This window comes from Delphinapterus leucas, chromosome 21 (genome assembly GCF_059928025.1).
Source record: "Delphinapterus leucas isolate spDelLeu-1000000601 "Yukka" chromosome 21, BTC_Dleu_Yukka2, whole genome shotgun sequence".
In the NCBI taxonomy this organism is placed as follows: Eukaryota; Metazoa; Chordata; class Mammalia; order Artiodactyla; family Monodontidae; genus Delphinapterus; species Delphinapterus leucas.
Window position 1 is genome coordinate 9,636,173 of NC_143149.1, and position 14,715 is coordinate 9,650,887.

Sequence of the window (14,715 nt, forward strand, 5' to 3'; positions counted from 1 at the left end):
GGCTCAGTAGTTGTGGCGCACGGGCTTAGTTGCTCCACGGCATGTGGGATCTTCCCAGACCAGGGCTCGAAGCTGTGTCCCCTGCATTGGCAGGCTGATTCTTAACCACTGCGCCACCAGAGAAGTCCCAGATTTTATTTGAAATATGCAGCAGGATTGAAATTGAGTTATGGATTTGTCAGTTTAAAGACATTAAAGTCTTTTCAGAAATGGCAATCATGCCTGAAATTCTAAAGGTAATCTGGTTAGAAAAAAAAATTATTTATATCACTAGGTAGAACACTTGACTATCCATATAAATTTTGGATAATTGTTTTACCTAAAAAATACCTGAGAACTCTATCTAAGGATTATTTCTAAATTAGAAAAGTCTTTTCACATTTTAAACCTTGTTGATATTATTATTGCAATAATACCAAAAAGGTCTATTTTTTCTGTTTATTTGCACATAGTAATGGTAAAATTACCAAGAGAAGATTAAATGGGATTTTTGTAACATTTTGGATATGTCTGATTCAATTATAATGAACTTGTATAGAATTTATAAGTAAAATGTATTTATTAATATTATTCTGAAAAAAAAAAGTGGTCTCTTTAGCTGATTCTTCGAGGATCAATAAATTAATCAATCTGGTCAACTTTGTGGGTAGCTGACTGTGAAGGTTATTAGCTGATGTAGCTTCATAGTTAGGGAAGTAGAGTTCTAGTTCCTAACATTGTAAAATTAATTTTAAATATTATTGTACTCTTCAGAAAATATATAAACTCACATATATCAAACCTTGCATATATTTTCAGCATTGTCATAAATTACTTAAATCCACTCCGGTAGTATTGTACTATGGCTACTGCTATTACTACTGTTATTAAAAGTGTTGCTACTGCTCTTTATTAAGTAGCTACTATAATTCTAGTTCGCCTCCTAAGGACATGAATAGATTCTCTCCTTTAAGATTCGTTAAACACTTTTCTGTATAGTATTAGTGTGTGTGCGTGTGGATTTTGTGTGCCAGTAATAGAGCGTATTACGTAGGGAGGAAGGGAATGAGGGCATCTGATTTTCTTGGTCTAAGCTGGTTTTCAGTTACTCAATTACAATTTCAAGTTTCTCAGAGGATAGAGACAAATTAGAAGTAAGATTTTTCTATTCATGCCTACATTTACCTGATGATCATTTTCAATGAACCTCGAGACTTTGTGGAAGTGATTTATCCCTTTACATGTAATCCCACTGCAAGATTTCCAGTGCACTTGCCATGAGGCTGTGGAATGCATTTTGCATATGGGATCGTTTTTGTGTGGCTATGTGGGTAGTAGAGAAAACAGCAAATGCCAGGTGATGGTATCTCTTCTGTACAGCATGGTGAGTTTCATACAGGAGGCCTTTACCATGGAAAGCAGGCCTGGTCTGACCCCTTGAGAACAAAGTGATGATGTTAAGTGTGTTTCTTTCCAGCGGTCACTTGCCCTGGCATTGAAGCCCAGCTCTCAGAACATGTCACCTGGAGACTGGTGTCAGGATCCCTGAATGAGTATGGAACCCAGGTGGTGCTGAGCTGCAGCCCCGGGTATTACCTGGAGGGCCAGAGGCTGGTGCAGTGCCATGCCAACGGCACGTGGAGCATAGGGGCGGAGAGGCCGAGATGCAGAGGTGAGTAACAGGTGTGCTCCTGACCTTGAGGCCATCCTGAATGACTGACAGCGATGACATCCACCTTTTAAGGGACTGTAATCTATCGTCCTATAGATAAATAGTGTAACCCAGTGGCATTTCTTTTCATTACAACAATGAACGTGTATTTTTCTTTTTTTTTTTTCGGTACGCGGGCCTCTCACTGTTGTGGCCTCTCCCGTTGCGGAGCACAGGGTCCGGACGCGCAGGCTCAGCGGCCATGGCTCACGGGCCTAGCCGCTCTGCGGCATGTGGGGTCTTCCCAGACCGGGGCACGAACCCGTGTCCCCTGCATCGGCAGGCGGACTCTCAACCACTGCGCCACCAGGGAAGCCCATGAACGTGTATTTTTATCTGACGTACTTAAGTATATGACCGCTGCATTAAGTGTTAAATGCTGTCTCTTTCTTGTTGACAATCATATTTTACAAATGTTGAAATATTAGAATACTCGATATTTCAGATCAGCTCAAAAACAAATCCAGGCCTGTATTTAAAAAGATCGATCTTATTCCATGCACTGACTATTCAGACCTTTTAATTAGGATCTTGGGAATGCGTGTATTTATGCTAAGCATATTGTGTTCTCAAATAATGACTGTCTTGAAAAGGGAGATTATTATTCTCGTAGGTACAAGATAAGCAGTTAAGCCTCTGAGTGGGTTTCATAATAAATATGAATAAATAGAAAAATAAAACAATATTAGCATTGTTCAGAGCACTGTTTGATTCAGACACATTTAGTATAAAATCTTTAGTGGGATTGTTCACAGGAAATTATCATGCACAAAAACAAGCAGTTAGACTAGTGTCATATTTATAAAATACGCAGCTTAGTAAGAATAAACCAGAATAAAAATGGAAAAAAGACAAAAGAAATAATGCTTCACTGTCTGTGATAATCATTCTAATTCCACTTTTAATGGAACAAATGGTAATAAAGTTCCCACTAAAGCTCTTCACCAGCATCACAAAGGTGAATCAGGAAGGGTCAGGACCTCTGTGAGCTCATAATCCAAGTGGAAAGCACCCCCAGGTCCTGGACAGCCCTGCCTGAAGCTTATTTATTAATGGTTCCCAAATCATTCCCCCAAAGTGTCCTGGTTTGACTGTTGTCTGGTCACTGAATTGGTACTGAGTTTCTCCGTGTTAGAGTCTGAATTAGTGAGCTCGCTCCTTCCCACATCTGTCCCCACCAGGAAGCTCAAGATGTGACCTGGAGACTCAGTCCTTAAGTGCATAAGGAGCAGATTTTTTTTGTTTTTGTTTTTGTTTTTGTTCCTTGCAGTACGCGGGCCTCTCACTGTTGTGGCCTACTCCCGTTGCGGAGCATGGGCTCCGGACGCGCAGGCTCAGCGGCCATGGCTCACGGGCCCAGCCGCTGCGTGGCATGTGGGATCTTCCCGGACCGGGGCACGAACCCGTGTCCCCTGCATCGGCAGGCGAACTCTCAACCGCTGCGCCACCAGGGAAGCCCAGGAGCAGATTTTTGTGAGCCCCGTCTGCCACTCTGTGGTAGCTTTTTCACAGAATAAACACCAGGTCTACATTTTATTGGAACTGAACCAATAGAATCTTCAAATGTATTGTCATCCAAATCATTGTTACAGCTAAGGAGCTGTATTTTTATTTATTTTGTTGTTTGCCTATGTTTTATCTAAGAATGGCCCAGTCCACAGGATCTCCTGGATCTAACTGTTTGGGTTACCTACCTGCTTAGGGGCTGGAAATGTTAGGAGCTCCCACTCTGCTTGTCCAGTTAGCTCCAGATGAAGAGATGACCTTTGACCACCTTCTAAGCGTATCCATAACAACTATGAAGTCAGCTGGGATAGTCGCCACTTCTTGAAGAGTTTGTGTTATTCTGACTCTAGGATATTCCACCACGTCCATAGACAGAGCCCAGGTATCCAGGGCTGAAGAGGACAGGAGACCTTAGTCTCACTTTGAAACTGTTAGCTCGGCAGTCACCCATCTTTGAGGAGGAATGACTATCAATGGTTATCTCTCAAGAAACAAGAAAGCAAAATTAAAATTCCATGTCTGGGGGTGCCCATATAACCCCCCTAACACAAGGACTGTGTAAAAGCTGGAGCCTATTGCAATTTTCTTGTTATGTGTATTTATTTTTTGACTTACTGCTTTAAAAATTAAGAAAAATGTTTATCACAGAAATTCATGAATCAAAAAGAAATCATCTTTGCATTTAAAATTTTATACACATGGACCTAGAGAGCCACATTGGAATTTTGCTGTGTTATAGATATCCAAAGAACATTGAATTCTGGCCTGGACCTCTTTCCTAACTGCTTAGTTCAGAGCTCTCATAAGTTAGACCTGGGTCAAGCCGTGAAGTCGGCAGGCTGGTCTTTGATGACCTTCTATTTGTATTGATAATTGGGGATCTGCCTGGATTGGTCATAAAATATCATGGGAGTATTTATCCTTCAGACTACACATTTCATCTGTATCATAGGAGACCACGGAGTGGACATTCTTATTCCATTCTGTGTTGGTGTGGACACTGGTCATCACTTAGAATGACCTAAATGTGAATTTTCTTGATAATATACTCACAAGTAAGTGTCCGGCCTGCATTAAGTAACTTATGTGACACTAACTACCCCAGGGACAATGATTTCATGTGGACATTTTCACTTTGAGTGAGGCCTTCTTTCTGGCTTGATCCATGTATCTTGGCACTATCTCTCTTGGCCTACTAATCCAATTCCAGATTCTGGTCTATATGGCATGCCTTCACATACTTAAAAATAGCTATCATATGTCCTCTGAACCTTTTCTTCACGATTGGCAGCACTGCCCCATTCACATGTGTGTCATGTCATGTATTTGCTGCTCCTGTCTAACTGCATATTCACAAGGTTTTTTTCCAGGAAGAACATGTTTGAAATTACCTACTCTTGACCTTATTTATTTGTCACATTCACAAATAATATCTGTATTGCTGACAATAACATCCATAATCCTGTTGACTTCACAGGTTTGAGAAATGAACTGTCTCAATATGATTTCTTTTTCAAAGTAGAGGATTTCAACATGACTATAACTGTAGAATTGAAGGAAAGAGGAAAGAGGCTTTTCAGGGGGGTGAAGCAAAGCTTAGAATCCACAGTAATAATGAGAAAATACTACAGTATCAACAGTAAATCGGGCAGAGCTGGGGGCACCCTGAGTGTCTTCAGCTGAGCATCCTCTGCCCAAGACACACATCCTCTGTGCAAGACACACTCTGAGAATTCAGAGGAGACAGTTGACTGTGCGTATGAATATATATTTAACAGAAGAGAAAACAGCAAACTTATTGACTTTATTCTTGAAAACTTGATGGGAGAAAAGAACACGGAAATAAAGCTTTCCCTTGGATGTTTGACACAGGTTTTTGTTTGTTTGTTTTTTAGGGGAGAGGGGTTTTCCCTTTCAATTAGGGGAACTTTTCAGATGGGTGCTGCCTACCTCATTAACGTGTTGGGTTTACTGCCAATCAAATCTCTACGACTGAGACCCCATTATCCAGCTGCTGAAAAGCTAATATTTGTTCCATTAGTTCTTCTTTATAGTCTAGTGAACCTTAGTAGTGGACAAGCCTAAAATAGTTCCGTCACCACGATATTTTGAACAGAGGCTAAAAGAATAGAAGAGAGTCAGCCTTTCTGCTAGTCCACCATTAACGGTGTGTCAAGACCTCAGAGAGGAGGTGTGCTCAGACCTCACTGCTATTTCACACTTCTTACTAAAAGCTGAGGTTTCAAAACACGGTCCAATTATCCTGAATGGCTACAAGTGGATCTTTAAATATCATAGCTCAGGGTGAAGTTCATACTATGTTTGAGAAGAGGCTTAATGGAAAGTTCATAACTAATTGTAAAAAATCTAAATCCGACTCAAATCCATTGACATTTGGTAGAGCAAACATGTTAGCAGTATCACTAAATGCATAAGACATGACCCTGTAAGAGTTTAACAATCCTGCAAACTAAGAAATCCTCCTGGTTCCCTCCACAACAATAATGTTCTGATCATGACGTACGCTAGAGCTGAACTTCGCAAATTTTTGGTGAGCAGTGCCCCTAGAACACACATTTCCTGGCTGTGTCTGTCTGTCCGTTTGAAATGGAACCAGGATTATGTGTCTTGGAGTAAAATCAGCTTGATTCAAAAGACTGGTCTAAATGATAAAATTTTCTTCACTTGAATTACCAGTAAAGGTCTTCAGACTTGGGATTCAGTTCCCTGAATAGGTCCTGAGATGGGCTTCACTGTTAGTGAACCGGGACCCAGCCCTGGTCAGGTGCAAGGCGTTGCTTTAGGTGCTCCCACAGTCCTCTCTTTGAATCCGCTGCACAGCCCTACCTGGCAGGTGCTGGTATTAACCTTTAGGAGATGAACCAGGAGGACTGGGAGACTTAGAGAAGGTGGCCGGCGCCACCGAGCTAGGAACTGGCAAAGCTGAGCAGAACCTGGCTGGGTAGCCTGCAGCCAGAATCTGTGTTCTTAATCATGACTTTTCGCTGCCTCCTATCAGTTTACTGTTAATAAGGACTCAGTAATTTTTAGCTACATGGCAGCTTTGCCCTAAGCCCTTTACACATAAGAACTCACTCAGTATATCAGGAAGTCTTTATCACTCTTCTTAGAAGAGCTTTTCAAACACTTTCATTCTTACCTGTTAAAACACATTTCAGCCTCTGATGAGCAGTTGGCCTTGATGACTTTATGATTTCTTCCTTCCCTGATATTCTACTGATTTCTTTGTGCTCAAACTTGTGGATTTGGAGAGTGCAGGGAGTCAGGTGGTATAACAAGTATCTATAATGAAAGTGACCATTGCATTCATCTCCCCAACTGGAGTTATCGTGTGGGTGTAAGTGGTCACGGTCAGTAATTATGCTGGACACACGTGTGAACTGGGTACCTACATCTATAATCACTTAAGGTCTAGATTTTATTTTTTTTTAATTTTCAGAAAGTTTGCACATGTCCTATATAGTCAGCATTTTTATGGAGTTCATGATCCCAACAACTTATGCAAGTAAACGAAAGAAAAAATGAACTCAGTCCTTCTGCAGTGGGCATCCCGGGTTTAATTCCTCACTGCTGATGACTTTATACCAGCTGATGACTTTGGGAAAGACCACCCACTTTTCTTAATTCCTGCTACACACACATAGGTGTCTGGTAACTATGATGTGATTCTTGTGATTGGTGTAGACCGAAAAGAGGACAGAAAGCCAACTCATTTGACTGATTTGCTCGTGTGTGAATATGTTTGTATACTGTGTGTTTACTCAAGAAAAGTTTAGCTACCTGTGAGGATGAAAAAAATAGCAGTGGGTAAAGGAAGGGATGTTTTGGATTCCACCCTAAACCTTCAAGTTTTCATTTCAAGGATATAAGAGAAGAAAAATTAAGCTTCCTAGGTGGTGTGTCTATCTCACCCTTAGATGACACCCCTGCCCATGTTCTTAATGAAAATGAAGACTGAAGATTTTGTCGTTTTTAAACAAAAGAGCGGTCTGCAGACCTGAAATAATATTCACTCTGTTTTTCTTTTCCTTCTAGTGATCTCGTGTGGAAGCCTGTCCTTTCCCCCAAATGGGAACAAGATTGGAACAATGACAGTATATGGCGCCACAGCCATATTCACGTGTAACACAGGCTACACACTTGTGGGTTCTCATGTCAGAGAATGCTTGGCCAATGGGCTCTGGAGCGGCCCCGAGACTCGCTGTCTGGGTAAATTAATCCATCATCGGGCACTTGTTTAACTCAAATAAACCTTAAAAATAGAGGATGGCTGGGTAAAGCATGGCACTGCTTGCCATAAATGCTCTGACAGAGTGTTACTAAATCCTACCTGGGTTTTTCTTTTTCTTCTTAAGAGGATATTGGGGGTAGGAGTTTATTAATTAATTTATTTATTTTTGCTGTGTTGGATCTTCATTTCTGTGCGAGGGCTTTCTCTATTTGTGGCAAGCGGGGGCCACTCTTCATCGCGGTGCGCGGGCCTCTCACTATCACGGCCTCTCTTGTTGCGGAGCACAGGCTCCAGACGCGCAGGCTCAGTAGTTGTGGCTCACGGGCCTAGTTGCTCTGCGGCATGTGGGATCCTCCCAGACCAGGGCTCGAACCCGTGTCTCCTGCATTAGCAGGCAGATTCTCAACCACTGCACCACCAGGGAAGCCCCTCTACCTGGGTTTTTAATGCTGCACTTTACAATATGACTTCTTCTTTAAGTATCTAAAGGGATTTTTTAAAAATCTGAGCAATAAATGCGGGTCACATGTTGCCTTAAGTGACACAAAGACTATTTTATAGACTGCTGAGCATGTCACTACACTCAAATGCCATCATGATTTTAGAATGCACGAAAATAAACTTCAAAATTATCATACATTTTATCTTTTAAAATTTTTAAAAAATTATGTTAATAAGTTAGTGTGATATTAATGTCCGTCAATATAGGGACAATGAATTATTTAAAATTGAAAGTGTGCATAGTAACTTGGTCTTCTTTTTCCCAAGGATTAACATTTTCTGCATGACAATTTTTTTAAAAATTGGGCTGAAAAATTTTCTGTGGAAAAATCTTGTGAATAAGTGCATGGAAATTGTTGAATAAGCAGCTTAGAGTACAGTGATTTCTGATGCTCCTTTTAGATCTCCAAGTAATTTGCAAAATATATAAACTGCTTTCAGTCCTTTAGAACTCTCTCTGTGATCTCAGTAATTCTGTAATCACTCCAAAGCAGTAGAAGCTGGAAGGTTTAAGCTTCTGAACCTTTGTGGGCTAGGCTCGCTTTAGGAACTAAGCCAGGACCAGTAAATTTTAAATAGTAATAATCTGTTCTTTTCACTGGAGGGAATTTGAAGAAACACTCAGGAGAATTTGAGGATGAAAGTAAAGTAGCAGTCCCAGAAAAATGCAACTGACGAAAGAAGGAGGTTTTCAGGCTTATCCATGAAATGACTTCCTTCAGATTAATACAAGACTTAGATCAGTGCTGCTCGAATACTGTGTGTGTGTATATTCCTGTTGAGTGTAGTCACTGTGGTTTTCAGCCGAGTGCTTCTGGGATTTTCTGAGCTTTCCTAACTGTTCTTGTTAGATTGGCCACTGAGTAGTGCTCTCCGTAAGGCAGCTGCAGTTGGGGTAGGTTTTCTCCGTCAACTGCAGTGGAACTTGGTACCTTGGAAGGGGATTAGGTGATCTAAGAAATTGCATCTCCGCTATGAATTGTAAGATGGAAAGTAATAGCAATTTACATTTGATTAGTGCCTTATGGGATGAAGGTAGGGCAGTGGTAGCCTCAGGGGCTTTAAGTGTCAAGTTTAGTTTATGTAACTGTTGAATCATGGGACCAGCTCAAGCCTTACTGATTGCAAATAAACCTTTACCTGTTGTGTGGCATTCTTCTGACCGAAGGTTAGGACTTTGAAGTAGAAAGGATGAAATGCATATTGAATAGTTGGCTGGATGGAGAAGCTCAAAGGCATGGCCTCAGTGGTATGCAATATGGCTTAGACACTTTTTGGAAGAGGGAGTGCTCAGAAGGAATTTAAACTGAAAATAAAGAGGAAGAAAAATGTCCAGATTATAATGTATAAAACATTAGTGTTGTAGAACTTGGACACGGCGTGTAAAGAATAATACAACTGTAAAGGCATGAAGTATTTAAAAGACACAATTAGAAAGGGGTGAGAAATGATGCATAGCCACATGTTTATAAACTAATGAGTAAAGAATGTGTAATAAGTTTAGTTTAAATATTTTATAAATTTATAAACATAGTCTCCCAGCTACCACTGAGACTTGAAGGGGTAAAATCCATAATACACAGCATATGGCAGTGAAGGATAGCTCTCTTCCTGAAAAATCGGTGGCTGTTGGGTAGATAATGTAGTGTAACCCAGCAGGAATACATGGCCACAGGACCCAGAGTGCTGTGCGAGACACAGCAGAGAATGTGGGGAGAAGAGCAAGAAGGTGGAGAACAGAGGTGATGTCTGTACTGGAGAAGATTATAAAACGCTCAGAAGGGGAAAGGGAAGAGGGGCTGTGATCCTAAATCTGGCACAGACACATGACAGAGTAGATGTTGGATTCCTCCATAATCCAAACATTAACAAGATGCCCTATTTGGATATAGTAATTTGAATGGTGTTATTTATTGATGACTGAAAATGTGCATTTTGAGTTTTATCTTATTGAACTCTCATTAGGCCTATTGTAAGTGCTCAGTACTCCTACTTACAGATAAGAAACAAAACTTAGAGCTTAGGAATTTGCCCAACGTTGCAAAGCCAATAATATGCATCAAAAACAGCATTAAACCTAAGCAATTTGACCATAGAACACAGGCTTCTTAACATTAGGGTATATAAGTAGGTTTTTTTTTTTATAAGTAGTTTTTTACATTTTGTGCTACTTCACCAATATATTTATCTCTCAAAAAAAGAGATACAATAAAAGAGGCCATTATACTACTATGCTAATTCTGACCAATGAAGAGAAATTTGTTGGTTAACTGGAGGAGAAATGAGCCTTCGTGCTAGACTACTTACTCCCCACCCCAAGGCACCTGCACCAAGAGGGTGTTTAGTACCTAAGTGGCTCTTCGTGGATGATTTTGTTCTCCATCCTGCACGGTTCCTGGGCCTCTTGCTTACCAATCCCACTATTATTTTCTTTCCATTTCTTGTCATTTGAATTATTCCTTTGTATGTTTCCATGGTTTTGAATGTCTTAAAAGTCTGGGTTTCTACCAAGCTAAATGACCTTGGGTAACCTTTAGGCTCATGCGGACCCTGTGAGGATAAACTATATAGTCATGGAAGGAAAATGACTCACAGTGACGAAGGAGGTAATCGCTAGGGATACTTTCTAGAAATTCAGATACTTTGCAAAAATAGTCTATATGATCCCATGACTTCAACTCTAACAGAGAAGAGGCAGGACCCTTAAAAACCGAAACAACCCCCAAAACTCTGACTTTAAGAAACAAATCACCCCAATGTGGAGGAAATGGGAAATTACCCAAGGAAACAGAGACAGTTACACCAGATGTCTACAATGCATCCAGTTAAGAGAATGAAGTACACTTGAAGGGCCATGTCCTGAAGGACAGATCTGCCACAAGCTGGGAACAACAGAATTATTCAGGACCATGAAATGTAAGGCCCATGCATAAGTGACGTTTGAAATAAAACCCAAGTTCACTCATCAGAGTTGGTGTTAGAGGAAGTGGATGAAAGAAAGCAGAAGGGCTCAGCTTCCTCCTTATGCTGTCTTTTCTGTAAAGAATTATGATGTGAATATGAAGGTTAGAGAATCTTTTATATCAGACACTGGAACCCCAAGAAAGAGAAGGAGTCCATTAAAGAGAACTTCAGAGTTTCAAGTAGGGTTGAGTCTCCTGGCCAGGAGAGTCCCATCCAAGCAAGCTTCGGGTACCAGGGAGAAGATGGCCGAGTCATTGGCTCCTGTGGGATGTCATAAAAAGGAAGTACTCTAGGGCTTCCCTGGTGGCACAGTGGTTGAGAGTCCGCCTGCCAATGCAGGGGACGCAGGTTCGTGCCCCGGTCTGGGAAGATCCCACATGCCGCGGAGCGGCTGGACCCATGAGCCATGGCCGCTGAGCCTGCGTGTCCGGAGCCTGTGCTCCGCAACGGGAGAGGCCACAACAGTGAGAGGCCCGCGTACCGCAAAAAAAAAAAAAAAAAAAATTGCCTGAGGGACAGTACATGAATGATGTTCAGTGGATTGCTGTGATTTGGGAAGGAGGCTTCCAGGTGTTTGTTTCTCTCTCCTCACTCTAGTCCTTTCCAAACATTTATTTAGCTCCTGGATGAGGGCATAACACTGCTAGCTGAAAGAGTAAGAATAAATATGTGATGACAGATTCAGGGAATCTTCAAATCGAATGGTAGGCCAAATAGATTTCATTAGACATAGGAAAATAATGGAAATAGTGTAAAATTTTACTCAAAGTAAAAAACAAAATAACTCAATGTACATGGTGAGGAGAAAATTATGAAATCATAGCACACACAGAAGGACTGGGTGTTTTGGACAATGGAAGGCTTGTTTGTGCGAAGAGATGCCTCTGACACTGATATTGTTTTGTGACTAGTCTCCATCTTGTTCCGTGAGCCTGGGTGGCCATATCTGGGGTGATCATTTCAGTTCTGTGAGACAGTTTACATGGGCTCTTGAGGAATTGAAATGTGTACGTGGTGAAGGATCTGGTAACCATGACACTGGAGGAATGTTTGGAAAACTTGTGATCCTAAGTTTGGCTGAGAGAAAAGTTAGGAAGTAATTAATATCTATTTTCAAATATTTAAAATAGTTGGTGGGAGAAAGAAGAAAAGAAAAAGAAACAAAAATAAAATTAATTAAACACATCTGCCAAGGGCAAGGACCGGGATTGCTAATGATATTAGTGAAACAGCTCCATTCATTGGTTTGAAATAGCAGATGCTATGTACAGAAAAATAGTTTTCAGACCCAATATAAGAAATATTTTCCCTTATTTATTTTTTAACATGTGGGATCTGTCCAGAAATGCAATGAAGACTTCCTGTAGAAGGTGGTTGGCCACCTGGCAGGTTTTCGTCTGGGGCTCCATTAGACTCAGCTTTATTGATTCTACACCCACCATGCCTTCTCCATCACAATGCAAAATACTTTGGCAAAAACATTTTTCAAGTTGTGCGTGAGGCATCTTGCTTATTTTTAGGGTTACTAGAACAAAAACGCTTTTGCCTGAGATTTTCCTTCTATTTCATGTGGAGCAGGGATCGCTTGTTTCTAGTTTGTGGTACGATGGTTATTTCCAGTGGTTTCCGTCAGGGAAGAATACACCGGATTCCTTGATGATCATTGCAGCAAAAATGGCCAAGCATATGCACAGACGCTGCCACAGTGAGAGTCTTGTGATTGTTAATGGTAGGACAGCTGGATTTAAGGAGATGACGGGTGATTTTCTTTGTCTAACATTCGAGAACCTAATTATGCTGTGTTTGCAGGTACCTAGTCTGAATTCTAAGCTAGAACCTTTGAGAAAAGATAGAAGAAGGAAAGCTGGGCAACCCTGTGTGCAAACATAATTATACCTAAAATTTAGGCAAAGTAATACATTATGTGTATCAGAGTACATTTTTATAAAGGGTTAGCCCACACTTAATCAACGCCATCATCCCTGCTTTACAACTGGGCTCTCCCAGGGTGCTGTGAATTGCCCCGGACTTGTTCTGATTTACCAGCTGTGCTGTGCAATGCTACAAATCTCCCTGAGCTGGAGAATTAAGCACTGAGAAGGCTCACCCCATATCTGCATATCGGGTAACTTACAGTCCATCAGGGAAGTTTTACTGTCCCCATGCTCCCTTAATTATTTTCTTCTGTTTATCTTCCCTGCAGTAGTTTGCATTGAACCCGACACAGAGCACACCGACTACACGAGGTTGTACATTTGTAATCCAGGTCTCCTATCATAGAAAGCTACATTAATCTTTTAATACCATTTATATCATTTAGACTTTTTCAACACATAATAGCCCATCATGTCTTTCCCTCTGTTACCTCTTTAATCTGTTTACTCAAGACGTCAGTGATAGATTGAGACATTGCCCACCTAAAGAACATTATCTTTTTTTATTAGATTATTTTGCTATTATCTGAAGTAAGTTTGCATTGCTATAATGACCTATGAGGAGATGAATTCTTTTGTAAATATGATATCATGGTGACATTCATGTGGCTAAAATAGCTAAATGACATGATTCAAAATGATATCATGAGACCATGTTTTTTCATAGTTGTTAGGGAATAAAACTGGAAAGTATTCAAATGCCTTGTATTTGATGATAGATCCACGTACAAATTTTTAATAAAACAAGTAATTATGACAATGCTTATATTGCAGCAAAAAGATGATATTAGGCAGAAAGATTAACCCCTCCCTCCTTGATCTTGGTACAAAAGTGATCTGCAGTATAAAACTTAGGCTGTATGGTAGTCAGGGAAGGTAAAATATTTGGAAACACTCAGTGCTAATCTTCACATTTTACATCTACATTATCAGTGGCTCGCAGATAAATGTCACAATATTCCTCCCAGCCACAAGTGCTTCTGTCTCTATTTCTGAATATTATCTAGTGATTTTCATTCAATTCCTCAAGAAATATTGCACAGGATGTAAAGGTAAATAGGAGCTGGTTCTTTTTTCTTGTAAGGAAATTATCATCAAAGGAATAAATAAGATAAAAACCAAGTATCTTTAATAAAAAGTTGAGATTGATGAATGTCAGGAGAGAGGTCCATGCAGAGTCCTCCCCATACCCAGGGAGGGAGCCACTTTGATGAACAGGGGACTCCAACACACAGAAATGGACTAGGGTCATCCCAGAAATGAGAGCCACAGAACAAACAGCAGCTGCACAGGTGCAGAACTGTGAGGCAGGAGGTCCTGATGGTTCGCCTGAACCAAGCACATCCCGGGCAGGGGCTCTCTGTGGTCACGTGATGCTGAGGGACGGTGCTAATATGGCAATGTGATCATGGAAAGAATTCACGTCCTTTCACGAACACCTCCTCTAGATCAGGCAGGGGCTAATGCTGGTGCAGAGGCCATGACACTGCTCTTAGAACTCACAGTCTCAGAGTGGAGATAAATAGGTAAGAAAAATTCTATTTCTATCTGCTGAATTCAAAACAAAACAACCCTAACCATGTAGGTATTGTAAACGGATGGTCCTGGAGATAGAGTCTCCTGCAGGGAAACCTAAAATAAGGGAGATGTTTGCGTTGAGTATTAATGGGCAGTAATTCCTTTAGGGTTTGTGAAGACTGCAAGCACAGGGTGGATTTGGATTAAGTTATATGACATCTTACAGGCAGACAAGAATGTGAACGAAGTTTTATGCAAAAGGGCAGTGTGTGCAAAGTGATAGAGGTAAAAAGTGTGGTACATGGAGGGACTACATTAATAAAAAGGCAGATGAAAGATTTCTGAAAGCC

General features: G+C 40.8%; 1 protein-coding gene across 1 annotated transcript in view; it reads left to right on the plus strand.

Annotated features, from left to right (window-relative positions):
* Positions 1 to 1,329: 1,329 nt before the first annotated feature.
* The window catches only part of LOC111173362 (CUB and sushi domain-containing protein 1), a 64,068-nt gene continuing 50,682 nt past the window's right edge, over positions 1,330 to 14,715 (plus strand). Inside the window, exons 1-3 of the mRNA XM_089903832.1 lie at positions 1,330 to 1,363; positions 1,457 to 1,651; positions 7,253 to 7,426. Of these exons, the coding sequence (XP_089759958.1) occupies positions 1,330 to 1,363; positions 1,457 to 1,651; positions 7,253 to 7,426 (403 nt within the window). The remainder of the gene's footprint in view (positions 1,364 to 1,456; positions 1,652 to 7,252; positions 7,427 to 14,715) is intronic.